Below are 17,067 nucleotides of genomic sequence, written 5' to 3'. Positions count from 1 at the left end.
TAAATCTTAGTTTTACATAGTACTTTGGTGACCTGACACATAAAACCCCTAAGGACGAGGACATAATCTGAGACCTGCAATTCAGCACATGGCAAGTTCTTAGCTAAGATTTTAGGAAGAGATTATCACAACTCGGATAGTCAGGCAGTAGAGGATAGAGCACTGGAGCCTAGTCTTTATACACTTTTATTTACAAAGGCACACATTACATATCATGCACTTGCAACCCCTCTTTCAGTCTGTTCCTATATATATGAGCACAGGTGAACCCCAATTAATACCAAACATCTGAATATACTAACACCCAACTGATGCAATTAATGGTGACTACTAAGTAGTAGCTCCACAGGAAGAGAAGGAAATTTGGAATGTGAGTCACTCTGGCTGATTTTATGTACCTCTTAATGTCTAGTTACAGAGCGGGTTTGGCAAGAAGCCAGGGAGTAGGGCAGGAGCCTGCTTTCTGTCCACCAATTGCTGAAGAACAGATTGCACAGCCAATAATATCAGCGTTTTTCATTTCTTCTGTTGCTGATTCACCCATTGGGTTGGGATTGTCACCAGAAGTGACATAATCATTTATAGATGCTAAAATGCCAAAGCATGTTAGAGTCATAGAGTCGTACAGCATAGAAACAGGCCCTTCGGCCCACCGCGTCCATGCCGACCATAATGCCTATCGATACTAATCCCATCTGCCTGCATTAATTCCATATCCCTCTATGCCTTGCTCATTCATGTTAGAAGTTACATTTCTTTTTTTCAGATGGTTGGTTTGTCAGATTCTTGAGTTTTCATGAAAAGCAAATAAAACTATAAAAATATTTTTCCAGTTCTAGTTTTAAGTGAATTGCCATGATTAGTCATACATAGGGTTACTGTACTATCATCTTCCTGCTTAGAAACCTAACTGCCAAAGTCTGAATTGGTGATGGAGTGTGTTCTGGCTTGAAAGCACATTAGAGATGGGAACAGTGTGATACTGAAATGAGAATGTGTGTTGTCAAAGTGAGGAGATAATGCATTAAATCCAAGCAAATGATGCCACATGGGTTTGTCAAAAAAGCTGAGCTTATTGAAAATAGATAAACAAAAGGAGGAGACAGAGATACAGATGCTGGACTGGAAATTAACTAATTTCAGTGCAATGAAAGTGGACCTTGGCCAAATTAATTGTTTAGATAAAACGGCACATGAGCAGAAAGTGGAAGCAAATTAAAGACTGATGAAGTACAAGATAATTACATATAAACTAGGATTAGAAGGGATGTGTCAAAAGTTGAAGATCTGTGGATAAATTGAAAGGTTAGAACAGCAATGAGTTTAAAAAGGAGTCTCAGAAATAATCCCCAAAAATCATTGAGAAGTTTTTAAAATAGAGAAACAAATCAAAAAGGCAGATTAAGAAGGCTAAGAGGATAAATAAGATTGGCAATCAACATAAAGGAAAATATTATAAGTCTTTTATAAGCTTAATGGCTGAGGGGAGTCATCTAATATTTGAGAGTTTAAAGTTGAAAAGTCACTAAATCGGATGAATTTCAGAATACTACAGAGGAGGTGATAACAGAGGGACTATTCATTACTCTCCAATATTCTTCAGAAGCAGGAATATTGCCATTGGATTGGATGTCTGTAATGTTATACCCTGTGCTCAAGGAAAGGGAAAGCAATAAGCCAAATATTATAGATCAGTTAGATTACCTAGCTTGTGGATAAATCTCCAGGGTCAATATGACAGGATGAAATTTGTGAACCATTGGAAATGCATGGGCTAATCAAAAACAGTAAGCATGAACTTGCAAAGAGAAGGTTTTGATTGATTAAATGAATTTTTTGAGGAAGTCATATTGCATGAATGTAGGGAATGTGGTGGACCTGGTCCTTTGGAAGACATTTGATAGGTGCCAGATAAGAGGCACACTACAATAATTAAGGCACAAGGTAATAAAGCAAGGGTGCCCCAAGCCCTGACAATCCAGATCCTAGAAATCCTTTTGTACTTATATTCCTCTTTGCTTTTTTTCCCTATTCGAATTTTGTTGGTTTGGAAAGGATTGTTTGTCATGCTGGTGAATTAATCCTAAATCAGAATACCAAAATCTGTTACCATCAACTGCATGAAATATATGTAAACTATGGAAATATGGATTTAACCCTTATATGTGGCCCTTCCAAAGCTCCATGGTATTTTTCTTTATCCATTCACAGGATGTGGGTGTATATTGCCCATTCCTAATTGCCCTTGGGAAGGTGGCGGTGAGTCACTTTTTGAACCACTGCACTCCATGTGGATTAGTTTATTGCAGTGGTTTTGATACAACTGAGTGGTTTGCTAAGCCATTTCAGATGATCGTTAAGAGTCATAGGTATGCATCTATGAAGTGCACAACGACACAAGTTAGGACACCTGAATTAAAGCTGCATGGATGGAGAGCTGTCCAAATGACCAAAAGCAAAGAGTTGCGGTAATGGAACATCGTTTGGATTTGTGGGTAGTGATGTGTGCCCCTGGGATCTCTGCTGGGACTTCTTCTGTATTCTGTTTAAATAATTAAGCTGGAGAGATGTACAAGAGGAGCTGATGATAAATTCACAAGCATGGGAAACTATGAGGAAGAATTGGTAGCGAGAGGGCATAGATTGAGGATTAGTAGAAGATGAATGAAGGTGAAGTTAGATTTGTTTGTTTGACACAGAAGGTTATTTGAACTTGGAATGTTTTACCTCATGTCTATTGAAGCAGAGTTGAGATTGTTTAAACTGGAATTAGATAGTATTTAGAAAGGAAGAAGGTTCAGGGAATTGGTATGAGAGTAGGTAGTTCTATTTAATGAGATAGTACTGACAAGCATGATGGGCTGAACAAGCTCTCTCTGTTCTGTAATTGTTATGATTCTATGACTTGTGCATTCTGACTGTGTTTATTGGGCTAGGTGGATGCCATGGAGACAGCAACAGACTCAGATACAGACAGCAGAGGCCTTCGAGAGTACCACTCAGTGGGAGTGCAGGTTGAAGATGAAAAACGGTAATTCAAGCAAGAAATGAGTGTTCCTGCAAATTAAACAATCTAGTTTTTATTTAAACAAACAACATGGTAACTAACAAAAAAAACTCAATTGCTAAGGAGATTTAGAAAGGAAATGTAAATGGGAACTAGTTAATTCCCAATTGTGTTTCACTGCAGCATTAATACAGTCTCATTTACAATTAGGAAGTTATGGTCAGTGCTTTTTTTTCATGGGTTATTTGCAGTATTGAGTCAAACTCAATTATAGCATCAAAACAGATGCTGAACACTATATACTGGAGACAAATGGAAGAAATGGAGGAAAAATAGGACCACAGTCTGAGGCTGAACCAGACTGTTCTGTGATTCTGTGTTCACACCCTAGACATCCTATTTGACCTTAAGCTAAGCTTCTGAGCTTATATCCGCTCCATCACCAGGATTGCCTACTTCCACCTCAGGAACATTGACCATCTTTGCCCCTACCTCAGCTTATCTGGTGCTGAAACCCTCATCCATGCCTTTGTTACTGCTAGACTCAACTATTCCAATGCCTTCCTGGCCAGCCTCCCACCTTGCGCCCTCCATAAACTTGAGATCATCCAAAATTTTAATGCCTGTATACTGACTCGCACTAAGTTCCATTTACCCCGTGCTCGCTGACTTACATTGGCTCCCTGACTGGCAGTACTTCAATTTTAAAATTCTCATCCTTGTTTCAAATCCATCCTTGGTCTCACCGTTCCCTATCTCTGTAACCTCCTCCAGTCCTGCAACCCTCCAAGATCTCTGCATTTTTCCAATTTTGGCCTCTTAGGCATCTCTTATTTTAATCGCTCCACCACTGGTGAACATGGCTTCAGCTACCTCGGCCCTATGTTCTGGAATTTCCTCCCTAAGCATCTCCGCCGCTCTATGTTTCTTTTCTCCTTTAAATTGCTGCTTAAAACCTACCTCTTTGACCACCTTTGTTCACCTGTCCTAATATCTCTTTATGCGGCTCGGTGTCAAATCTAGTTTGATAACACATATGTGATGCGTCTTGAGGCCACAACATCAACTGATATTTATATAGAAGCTTTAAGGTATTAAAGGCACTATATAAATATCAGTCGATGTTGTGGTTTGAAAAATAATCTCATATTATTGAAAAGATCGTTACTGCGGAACATTTTTTTAAACATTTAATGGATTATATAATCAGTTGAAGGCACCACTAAATAATTGGCCTAAGGATGCCCAGCTACTGCTTAGATAAAGAATGAAAAAGTAAAATTGGAACCAAAGTCAACATTTTTTTTTTAAATCTCAAAATTCTGTAGATTAGCAAGAAGAGGGAATGATACAGAAGCCATCGTACTTGCTTCAAAGCAGCAGTACTTGAATTATTTATGTGAGGAATTACAGTTATTCTGTTTATCAGTTGGTGACACTAAAGCAATTCTGAATGAAAAATGAAAACTAGTTCATTCCCATGTTGACAACATGAAAAATAACATAAACGCAGTCAATCTGTAATGCTAGATATTATTCAAAATGACGATGAAACCTGACACCTAAGACATTTTTAACCCTTTGAGGACCGAAAAACTTTTTCAGGCTTTGGAAATACAATATTTATTTTTCATTCATTAGGCAAGCTGATTCTTATTGTATTGTATGTATGTGGATTTCTCATCGAACATTAAGAAGTAAAATTGAAGAAATGCCACGGACCTAAAGGATGTGATTTCATCTAGTGATCTGCAAACCATTGTACTCTTACCACTGTAGTCTTCAAAGTTTGAATAATTACATGACTGAAGTGGAAAATTCTAGCCTACTTGTAATAAGGTGCAGAATTCCAACCTGAGGAGTAGGATTTTCAAATGCAATAGACAGTTTAACTGGTGCTATATCAGGTACTAGCAGAAGAAACTCATTTCCTCTGACTATTTATTAAGTAGCTTATAAGTTGACTCTGTTTTCCAGGCGTGGGCGATTTAAACGTTCAAACAGTGTAACAGCCAGTGTGCAGGCTGACCTTGAACTAGAAGGATTTCCTAGTCCAGTTGCCACTGAGGACAAGGCACTTCAGTTTGGTTCCTCATTCCAGCGCCACTCTGAGCCCAGCACCCCCACCCAATACACTGCACTGAGAACTGTGCGCACACAGGGTCCGCTGGGCTACAGAGAGGACTATCGAACACCTATTGACACATCCAATTTCCCACCACCGGATCCATGGCTGGAATCTACCCATCAACCTGTGGAAACTGGCCGAATGTCCCCTTGTCGAAGGGATGGTCAATGGTTCATGAAGCTGCTGCATGCAGAAACAAAGAGGATGGAAGGATGGTGTAAGCAGATGGAGAGAGAAGCAGAGGAGAATGACCTGTCGGAAGAAAGTAAGAATACCAGCTTTTGTTTTCTTCTCAAAAATCTGTGTAACTTTCCATAAAACATACCTCATGTTGGGTCAGGATATGCAATTTAATATTCTGCAGTTCTAAAACTTTGAGGATGGAAAGTGAAATAAGAAAGGGAAGAATGGAGGTGGTAATACTTAAAGACCCTATGGTATATGATAGCCACCATACTCCCTCTTCCATTCTTCCTCTTAGCCTTTTTAATTACCTTTTTGTTTTCTTTCTATGTTGTATTATTTATGATACTCCTTTTTAAACTCATTGTTGCTCTAACCTTGCAATTTGCACACAGATCTCTAATTTTTAACACATCACCTTTCATCCAAGTTGCTATGTACCTTATCCAAATTATCTTTAAATATTTCCACTGGTCAGTGTTCATCTGCTAACAATTAATTTAGCCTAGGCCCCTTACTTAGTGCAAGTATGTTAAAGTAGTCCAAACAAAATCACTTTGCATTAAGCTAAAGAATGACAAGGGAATTGGTCACATTACTGAGAGTATATTGTAATCATGAAACAGTGGTAAGGAAGAATTGCAAATGATATTACTTTTCCAAAAACAGTGGGATAGACAAATATTAGTGAAGGGAAAGAGAAAGCTTTCTTTTTACCGAGTGTTTCCTCAGTCAATATATTGCTGCTATAATAAGGAAGGAAGTCCTTGACCTGGGTATAGATAATGAAGAGGGGAAAGTAAGCATCCTAACAGTGAGGGAACCTTAGATTAACAGTGACCACAATATGATTAGGTTCTTCATAAGAACTGAAAAGGAATGAGAGAAGCTAGTTTTGTATCTAAAGGCCTAAAATTAGAAACAAGGAAGAAATTTGAACTTTATAAGACCTTATCAGCAGCTGAAGTATTGTGTGCCATATCACTACAGGAAGGGTGTAAAAGCATGGCCATGTTACCAGGAATGAGGGTTTTCTGTTCGGAGAGACACTTGAGATTCTTTTCACTAGAATTGGATTGATGACCTGACTGAAGTCTAAAGATAATGAAAGGTTATGATAAGTTAAGTAATATTGGAGTGTTTCCATTAGTCAGGGAGGCAGTAATGGATGGTACAAATTTAAGATGATCACAAGTAGACTTAAAAGGAAGGTTGGAAAAAAATCTTTATATTGTGACCAATAAAAATGTAGAATTGTCTGCCTCAAGCCATTGTTGATGCAGAGTCTTTGAGAAGGCAATTAGATAGATGTTTGAAAAATTATGATTATTAAAGGGTATTGAGAGCAAGAAGCGAATTGGGATTAGGCTGGGTGGCTCATGTGACAGACAACATCATGGACTTACAGGTCCAAATGGCCTCTTTCTCTCTTGTAACATTCAATTATTACAAGTTCATTTTTTTATTCATTCATGGGATGTGGGTGTTGCAGGCTAAGCCAGCATTTATTGCCATGTCTAATTAGGGTGGCACAGTGGCGCAGTGGTTAGCACCGCAGCCTCACAGCTCCAGGGACCCGGGTTCGATTCCGGGTACTGCCTGTGTGGAGTTTGTAAGTTCTCCCTGTGTCTGCGTGGGTTTTCGCCAGGTGCTCCGGTTTCCTCCCACAAGCCCAAAAACTTGCAGGTTTGGTAGGTAAATTGGCCATTATAAATTGCCCCTAGTATAGGTAGGTGGTAGGGAAATATAGGGACAGGTGGAGATGTGGTAGGAATATGGGATTAGTGTAGGATTAGTATAAATGGGTGGTTGATGGTCGGCACAGACTCGGTGGGCTGAAGGGTCTGTTTCAGTGCTGTATCTCTAAACTAATTGCCTTTGAGAAGGTGGTGGTGAGCTACCTTCTTGAACCGCTGCAGTCCTTGTGGTGTAAGTACACCCCAGTGCTGTTAGGAAGGGAGTTCCAGGATTTTGACCCAGTGACAGTGAAGGAACGGTGATCTAGTTCTGAGTCAGGATGGTGTGCGGCTTGGAGGGGAACTTGTAGGTGGTGGTATGTCCATGTATCTGCTGCCCTTGTCCTTCTAGGTGGTAGAGGTCATGAGTTTGGAAGGTGCTGTCGAAGGAGCCTTGGTGAGTTGCTGCAGTGCATCTTGTAGATGGTACACACTGCTGCCACTGTGCATCGGTGGTGAAGGGACTGAATGCTGAAGGTGGTGGATGGGTTGCCAATCAAGCAGGCTACTTTGTCCTGGATGGTGTCGAGCTTCTTGAATGTGGTTGGAGCTGCACCCATCTAGGCAAGTGGAGAGTAATCCATCATACTCCTGACATGTGCCTTGTAGATGGTGGACAGGCTTTCGGGAGTCAGAAGGTGAGTTACTTGCCGCAGAACTCTCAGCCTCTGACCTGCTCTTGTAGCCAAAGTATTTATGTGGCTGGTCCAGTTCAATTTCTGGTCAATTGTAACCCCCAGGATGTTGATAGTGGGGGATTCAGCGATGGTAATGCATTGAATATTAAAGAGGAGATGGTTAGATTCTCTCTTGTTTTAGATGGTCATTGCCTGGCACTTGTGTGGCGTGTATGTTATATTCCGTTTATCAGCCCAAGCCTGGACGTTGTCCAGGTCTTGCTGCATCTGGACACAGGCTGCTTCATTATCTGAGGAGTCGTGAATGATACTGAACAATCATCAGCGAACAGCCCCACTGCTGACCTTTTGATGGAGGGAAGGTCATTGATGAAGCAGCTGAAGATGGTTGGGCCTAGGACACTACCTTGAGGAACTCCTGCAGTGATGTCCTGGGACTGAGATGATTGACCTCCAACAATCACAACCATCTTCCTTTGCGCTAGGTATAACTCCAACCAGCGGAGAGTTCTCCCCCGATTCCCATTGACTCCAGTTTTTCTAGGGCTGCTTGATGCCATACTCAGTCAAATGCTGCCTTGATGTCAAGAGCAGTCACTCTCACTTCACCTCTGGAGATCAGCTCTTTTGTCCATGTTTGGACCAAGGCTGTAATGAGGTCAGGAGCTGAGTGGCCCTGGCGGAACCCAAACTGAGCGTCAGTGAGCAGGTTATTGCTGAGCAAGTGCCGCTTGATAGCACTGTCGCTGACCCCTTCCATCCGGTATTATAATATACAACAAAAAAGAGGCAATAAAAACACGCTCAATGGGCTGTATTCCTTGTATTTGAAGCGAATTTTCTCTCAAAACTTAAAAGAACAATGCCAAATGGTACTAAGGGACCAACATGTTAGATAATCTACAGGATAATCATTTACAATGGGACTGTATCAGAAGATGCCAGCAATAACTCGATTGTCTCAACAAATTAGCTGTAGTACCCCTTGATTTATATTATTCCATCATGTGTTTTTTTTCAAAATAGACTTGTGCAAGAGAATCAGAAGTTTTGCAAATGAATACATGATTTAATTCTGAATGTTCTGCATATTTGCAAGACTAATTTAACCTGATTGGTCTGTAATTAAAAAATCCATGCAGCTGTTTGTTGCGGGAATGTTGCTCAACATACTGTGAGTACAAAGAACCATAGGCATGGAAATAAGTTAAATACTGGTCTATCAGACCTACCTACAGTTTTGTGAAGTCTATTTTTTAAATAACATTTATTATTCTTTTGTCTTTTTGCAATTTGCATGTCAGGAATCGAACAATGTCTATGAAGTAATAGAATAAATTTTTAATTAATTTCCAGCAAAGTTTGTGTCACAGCTGCGAGATAATGTTTACTACCACTTTTTAAGTGGTTTGTTTCAGCTGAGAGCTGAATAATAATCAGCTTTAAAAAGGCAGGAGTTTGCCAAAGACCTTATCTGGGATTAACTACAGGCAGCTCAAAGGAATACTTAACATGACTTTACAGAGATGAATATCAGTCAGTTCAAAGAACCAACATAGTTTAAACACTTTTTCTTAACATCGTTGATGTCAGTTAAGATCCTATTTTCTCAAAGTTTGAAAGAAAAGATATTAATTTGTAACACTAGGCCCTGATCTTATTGTAGATACTTTTCTATGAATTATAAAGCATGGAATTAAGGTGATTCTGTATGACAAAGAGGTGAAAAATAATTAACGTTCCATCTCACAAGCTAAGAAAAAAGAATTTAAACCCATCAGGACAGGGAGTTCAGTGGCTTAATATGTTGCCTTTTCTCTTATCTTCAGCTTTAGGGAAAATTCGGAGTGCAGTGGGCAGTGCTCAGCTTCTTATGTCTCAGAAATTCCAACAGTTTTACTGGCTTTGTCAGCAGAATCTGGTAGGTAGTTTTCCCTTTCTTCTTCACATGTCAAAGTTTACAGTTCTGTCTGCAGTTGCAAAGTCTGAATATCAGGCTACTCTTGTATCAAATTTTTACGTCAAATTGTTTGCAGTGTCTGCTTATATATTGTACATTTCTTCACCTCAAGGTGTGATTATTGTATTAGGATCCATAGTTTTAACAAATTCACCATCCATAACTCAAAATTGATTCACTGTGTTAGCAGGCTCTATATATTAAAAATAAGGAACTGCCCCCATCTCTAGATGTTCTGCTGGAGTCAATGACAGGGGTCGCTAGACGTCAGAGCCTGGTTCTTGCATGTGCCCTGTATTCTGAAGATTTTTGTATTTGTTATTGAAATTTATCAATTCCAGACACTGCATTAAGCAATCAGCTCCAGAAATTTCACCTGTCCACATGAAAATTCACCAACGAATACAATAATTGTTTGATAAAAACGGATCGTGTATTAGACCTCAGATCAATATGTGTTCTTGGGTTTGTAAATACAACTAACATCAATTATTAGTTATTGTCATCAGAAATACAAAGTGGGTCGAATTCTTGGGGTGTCATTTTACTCATTATCCAACAGCAGTAACACTAATGTAGAAACAAGACAGTCCAGGAATGTTTCTACACTAATGGAATATTCCCTCTGGAATACTTCCCAGTCTTGATCTCACAAAGGCAGGACAGCCAGGTGACACTACATTATAGCAGAAATACTTGCATTTTATTTTTTTTTTTATTTAGCGATACAGCACTGAAACAGGCCCTTCGGCCCACCGAGTCTGTGCCGACCATCAACCACCCATTTATACTAATCCTACACTAATCCCATATTCCTAACACATCCCCACCTGTCCCTCTATTCCCCTACCACCTACCTATACTAGGGGCAATTTATAATGGCCAATTTACCTATTAACCTGCAAGTCTTTTGGTGGTGGGAGGAAACCGGAGCACCCGGCGAAAACCCACACAGACACAGGGAGAACTTGCAAACTCCACACAGGCAGTACCCAGAACTGAACCCGGGTCGCTGGAGCTGTGAGGCTGCGGTGCTAACCACTGCGCCACTGTGCCGCCCATTTACATAGCACTTTTCACCACCGGATGTTTCAAAGCACTTTGCAGCCAATGAAGTACCTTTGAAGCATAGACACTCTTGTGATGTAGGAAACAGAGCAGCCAATTTGCACAGAGCAAACTCCCACAAACAGCATTGTAATAATGCCCAGATAATCTGTTTTCGTGATGTTGATTGAGGGATAAATATTGGCTTGGACACCAGGGATAATTCCCCTGATCTTCTTCGAAATAGTGCCACGGGATCTTTTACATCCACCCAAACAGGCAGGTGGGGCCTCGGTTTAACATTTCATCTGAAAGACAGCACCTCCAACAGTGCAGCACTCCCTCAGTACTGCACTGGAGTGTCAGCCTTAATTTTTGTACTCAAGCCTTGGACTGGGACTTGAACCTAGAAACTTGTGATTCAGAGGCAAGATCAAGACAAGCTGAGCCATGGCTGACACTCAAAATGAAACTATTGGCGCTCAGTTGATTTTTGAGCTTTAACTTCCATTAAAAGATGTCTAACACCACGGTTTCATTTATTGCGAAGACTACAAAAATAACAACTGCTTGCAGGAAAGGTTTATAAAATTAAATCTATCTGACTTTCACGCATGATAGGTATCATATATATTGCACAATACAGTAAATCCACAAATATTTTACTGGAGTGTTTTCCATTCAATTCACCTTACCATAACATTGCTGTATATTGATGAGAAGCTGCATGAGGAACTATTGCCCAAGGAAAGAAACTGATAGTTAATGATGAGTATCCAAATGCAGAATTTAGCAAGTGGAACACATAGTTATACAATGCTTAATTATCACTGATATAATCCAAAAATCACAATATGATCAACATGTATTTACTTAATATTTTTCAACATGATTTATACTTCCACGCTAACTAAACTGTTACAAGCAACATATCGCAACAGAAAATATGAAAACAAAACAAATACGGAGTATGTAATCAACAGCTTTTATTGCCCAATCACTCACTGAAGCAGTCTGTGTCCATATGCAGCAAGACCTGGACAACATTCAGACTTGGGCTAATACGTGGCAAGAAACATTCGCGCCACACAAATGCCAGGCAATGACCATTTCGAGCAAGAGAGAATCTAACCATCTCCCCTTGACATTCAATGGCATTACCATTGCTGAATCCCCACCATCAACATCCTGGGGGTTAGCTTTGGCCAGAAACTTAACTGGACCAGCCACATATTTACTGTGGCTACAAGACCAGCTCGGAGACTGGGAATTCTGAGGGGAGTAAAACACCTTCTGACTCCCCAAAGCCAGGCCACCATCTAAAAAGGCACAAGTCAGGGGTGTGGCTGGACAAGTGCAGCTCTGACAACACTCAAGAAGCTCGACATCATCCAGGGAAAACATTCACGCCCTCCACCACTGGCGCACAGTGGCAGCAGTGTGTACCATCTACAAGATGCACTGCAGCAACTTGCCAAACTTCCTTCGACAACACCTTCCAAACCCACGACCTCTACCACCTAGAAGGACAAAGGCAGCAGACACGTGAGAACACCACCACCTGCAAGTTCCCCTCCAAATCACACATCATCCTGACTTGGAACTCTATCGCCGTTCCTTCACTGTTGCTGGGTCAAAAACCTAGAACTTCCTTTCTAACAGCACTGTGGGTGTACCTACATCAGATGGACTGCAGTGGTTTAAGAAGGTGGCTCACCACTGTTAATCTGTTAATTGTGTATCAATTGTTTGATTATATGTAGGTGGAGGATGTTAATTGGAGTCTTACTTGAGCACTTTTAAGCGGACACTTCCTGAGACTGGTGGAGGGTTTGAGTGATGAGCTGTATGTTTGTAATCCTATTACTCTGCACAATAAATGTGAAATTGAGTGAAGTCTGGCTCCAGCAAGATCCTTCCATAACAATCCTTCTGGAGTTTAACAACCACCACCTTCTCAAAGGCAATTAGCGATGGGCAACAAATGGTGGCCTTGCCATGGAAGAACAAAAAAAGGACAAACCCAGAGAACTCTTCTTCACTGACTGCAACAAATTTACCCAGTCTCTAGAAAATTCACCTAGAGTCTTCTTCACTGGATTCAGACCCTGATTGAGGTACCTCTGGCATTTTCTTTGTGGCTCCAACTATTTTGAATACCTTCTCACAATTATTCAAAATACAGACTCCGAAGCAAGAACAATGACCATACACACTTGTGCTGTAGCACCTTAATGCCCCTGCAGTGAATGTTTGCAGGTCTTCACATACCCTATAAACAAAAAGCAAAAATACTGTAGATGCTGGAGCTCCGAAAATGTCAGCTGCCTGACTTCTGTTTCTCCAAAAATGATGCATGACCTGATCAGTGTTTCCAGCTTCTTCTGTTTTTGTTTGCAGAGATCCTGTTTCCCATAGCTTCATGGCAGTATTGTTAAATATCCTCCCAAATGTTATATCTTATGGCTAAAAGAATCAGTTAAACCTCTCACTATCCCAGCTGTTGTACAACACTGCCAAGGTTAGGGCCTTTCTTTGAATCTGGTGCCAAGTACACCGCACCCTCACAATCCATGACAGCATTAGTCTAACTTGTCTAGCTTTTTGAACTTCAGCTCACACTGGCACCATGAGGTAATTTTTTCCTCTAGTGGAACCTATTGACCAAAAATAACTTCAACTTATCAACAGCAGCCATAGAATGTTGTAAAGTTGGTCCATTTACAGTCGGTTAACACCCTTTCATGGTCCCCAGTTCTGCTGTCTGTTGCACCAAAGCTCATTGAAGCTTAGCCCACATTTGTAGTGATCTGAAAACCTTGCAAAATTTTCCTAATGGTGAGTTGGCAATGTCTGGCCTATGGCTGTACAGAATATTGAAGCCACGAGCTTCATTTCCATGACGTATCATCCAGCTCACAAATTAATTTTGGGGATTTCTAACTGCTCTTCCTGTTGTTCTTGTTATCAGCACCCGGTCCGGCAACCTTTTTTGTAATTCAGGTCATTTGGCCTCGAACCACTTCAAGCTTTACTTGTGGAATAGCTCCATGTGGTTTGGGTCTTACTCCCTTGCCTAGTCCTGGATGTTGAACTCTTATGCTGCTGCTCTATGATTGTATTTCTCGGCAGCCTCAATCACTTAATGGAAAATGTAGCTTGGTGACATCTGCAAACTTTACAACATTATATAAGTGTTGTTCTTCATATCGTTTATTAATGGTGTGAAAAAACCGACCTATGGAACTCGACCAGTTCCTCCTCTCAAACTGGGAACTGCCTGTTTCCTCTTGGCAAGCAGGTTTCAATCTATTGTTGCAAAAGTACTTCTACGTGTTTGTTAAGTATATGTTTTTGAGGACTGGTATTTAAATTGTGAAGATGGATTAATTGAAAGGCTGAAGATTACATAGAAGCTGGACTTTGCTTTGTTGCTGACAATTCATTGAAAGGACACTGAGGGCTGAATTTTACAAGCCCTCCAGCATTATGGATAGCGGGAGTGGGAGGGGAGTCCGGAAAATTCGTCTGGGAGAGGCCCACCATAACCCCCGATGCCAAGAAAATCCCACCACATTTTGCCGGGGGCTCAGTGATGGTGCATCCACATGGGAAGACCGCCAAGATCAGAGCGCATAAAAAACAGCCCTGAGATGTTGTTTAAAAAACAGCCTTGCTGGAAGTCATATGCTTTAAGCAATAAACAACAGAAACTCGGCGGCCTGGGGAGGATGTTTACAGAGAAGTGACAGGTCAAGATTTATAGGGATCAGGAGGCTTGACTCTTGAGATATTGATTTTGGTTTCACTCTGGACAGTGGGTTGGGGTGTGAACTTTTTTGAAGAGAGTTGGAGAAAACCAGCCAAGAGAGCTGCCACCATCAGCTCACTTTCTTCTTTCTCTTTGAGAACTTCCTGAGAATCAAGTCTAAGAAATCACACAGAATCATAGAATCATTACAGTGCAGGAGGAGGCCATTTGGCCCATCGTGTCCGCACTGGTTCTCTGAAAGAGCAATTCCCTCAGTTCCGTTCCCCCACCTTCTCTCCGTAACCCTGCACATTCTTCCTTTTCATATAACTGTCTAATTCCCTTTTGAATGCTTCAATTGAACTTGCCTCCACCACACTGTCAGGCAGCGCATTCCAGACCTTAACCACTCGCTGCATGAAAAAGTTTTTCCTCATGTCACTTTTACTTATCTTACCAAATACTTTAAATCTATGCCCTCTCATTCTCGATCCTTGCATGAGTGGGAACAGTTTCTCTCTATCTACTCTGCCAGACCCCTCATGATTTTGAATACCTCTATCAAATCACCTCTCAGCCTTCTCTTCTCCAATAGAGAAACCGATGCTGCATTTTTCCTGAAAAGTCTGCCAGAAACTCCTGATGCTGCATTTCCCCTGGAAATCTTGCAAAACTGATACTCAACGTTGCCTGAAAAGAACTGCTCTAGAAAGATCCCAATGACCGCCATATATGCGTCTTTGGGATGCCAGACCAAAAAGGGACAACTGACATCTTTCCATATCTTCTCTTTTTTTCTTCAGGAATTAGCAAGTATTTGGCCGAAGTATTCTCTTTTTGTTTGTTTTGTAACAGACCTCTGCAGAGAGAATTTCTGTATTTTTTTCAGTATGTGTGAGTTTGTGTGTGGGGAATTTAAACAGGGAACTTTCATATTTCAATCTGTGTTAATGCTTTGCTTCGCTACTGGTTAAGTCTTATTTTATAATAAACTGATCATTTTGTTGTTCATTAAAGAAACATGTTTGGTGTATTTTATTCTGGGATAAAGAGTAGAGTATATGATTGACTGCATCGGTAACTGGGTAAATGTTTTAAAAATATATGTTGTGACCTGTGGAGAAGTGGAACTAGAAATGACAGTGCACTCCTCCCACCTCGGTTGTGACACTAGGCTCTAATCTCTTGAGCCTTAATCTTTTTTAAAAGTCTGACACATGGAACTTTTTCAAGTACCTTTTGAAAAACTAAGTATATTTTGTCAGTACATAGTCTTTCTCAGTTGATTTAAGAAATTCAGTACATTTGTAGGGAATTTTCTATTGGTTTTAATGCGCACTGACCACTCCTTATGATTTCTGAGCTCTTGATGAACACTGATAATTCTCACTGCATATATGAGGTTTAATTGGTCTATAATTCACATAAATATTGATTTTTCACTCCATTTGTTGGATATGTAGCAGATATTCAGTATCCTGCTGACGTCCAGTGTAGTTGTTGTATCTTTGATGCTCCTAAATTGATGCCCAATAACCTCAGCAATTTCCTCACTGTAACTATAAGATGCATCCCATCTGTCCCACAGTGGTTCTATCTGAGATCAGCTTAGTCACCACAGATATGGGACCTTTGGGGTTTCTATCACGCTATATGGTACATTTACCCACATATGAGTTCAATGCTTATTTATTGGATGAACTTGTGTTTAGATCATATTTTCCTATGCAAGAACGTGCTCACCACATGGCTGCATAATCAGGGGCCCGATTTCAGACTGGTTTGTGCGGTGAACTCTTGATAACTATAAATAGATTGAGTTTTCCAGAACACATTTACCTGTGACGATTGGCAGGGTGCCAATCAAATGACATTTGTAATAGGACACGTCAACTCTTTAAAAAATCAGGGAGAAACAATTGTGCTAACTGCAACACTTTGCCTCAGGTTTAAAAATGATTATGTAAATGTAGTTAATCTCACATAGTGCTTCACAAGGGAAGTCAAGGTATAGGTACAGCAGGGTAGAGGCAGGGAATAACTGGACTGGATATGCAGATGTAATTCAGTGCCTATTTTAAAGTTATACATTCTGTCCTTAATTTTATATTTCCACTTTAAATTCTTATATTTGCATTTATAATGGGAACTGCCCATGTAAATATGTCACGCTGTAATTACACCCTCCAGGCAATGCTGGCGCTAAAGCACCACCCACTGGTGGAAAGTAAAATTATATCACGACAAGACTACATTGGAAATTTCCATATGGCTATTGGAATTTATAATGGGAAAAGCTGACATGAAATGCACACAGATGTAAGATTTTTCATATATTACCAGTTGATCTCCTGTGGGATTGCACACAGGAAATTAACACCAAGCACAGTCTTCAGGTGAAGCGGGATTAGTGGGTGAGTGATATTAAACCAGAACATGCGCCTCACCATTTTAAAGTCATGCATTCAGTTCTTACATTTGTATTTCCATTACAAACTACTATACCCATACTTATGCAGTGACTAATTATATCCCAATGAGTTTTACAGAGGTAGTTTTCATTACAAATGTGGACATCAGAATTTATAATCAAAGAAGTTAACAGAAAGTGCACATA

The 17,067-nt window shown here is 40.3% G+C and overlaps 1 protein-coding gene across 1 annotated transcript in view; it reads left to right on the top strand.

Moving 5' to 3' along the window:
• dlgap2a (discs, large (Drosophila) homolog-associated protein 2a) overlaps positions 1 to 17,067 on the top strand; it is a 1,214,142-nt gene that overhangs the window by 1,181,138 nt on the left and 15,937 nt on the right. The window contains exons 13-15 of the mRNA XM_068021937.1: positions 2,937 to 3,031; positions 4,985 to 5,400; positions 9,522 to 9,613. Coding sequence (XP_067878038.1) covers positions 2,937 to 3,031; positions 4,985 to 5,400; positions 9,522 to 9,613 — 603 coding nt within the window. The remainder of the gene's footprint in view (positions 1 to 2,936; positions 3,032 to 4,984; positions 5,401 to 9,521; positions 9,614 to 17,067) is intronic.

The sequence above is a fragment of the Heterodontus francisci genome, chromosome 3 (genome assembly GCF_036365525.1).
Source record: "Heterodontus francisci isolate sHetFra1 chromosome 3, sHetFra1.hap1, whole genome shotgun sequence".
NCBI lineage: Eukaryota > Metazoa > Chordata > Chondrichthyes > Heterodontiformes > Heterodontidae > Heterodontus > Heterodontus francisci.
This window is presented reverse-complemented; position numbering and strand designations above follow the sequence as displayed.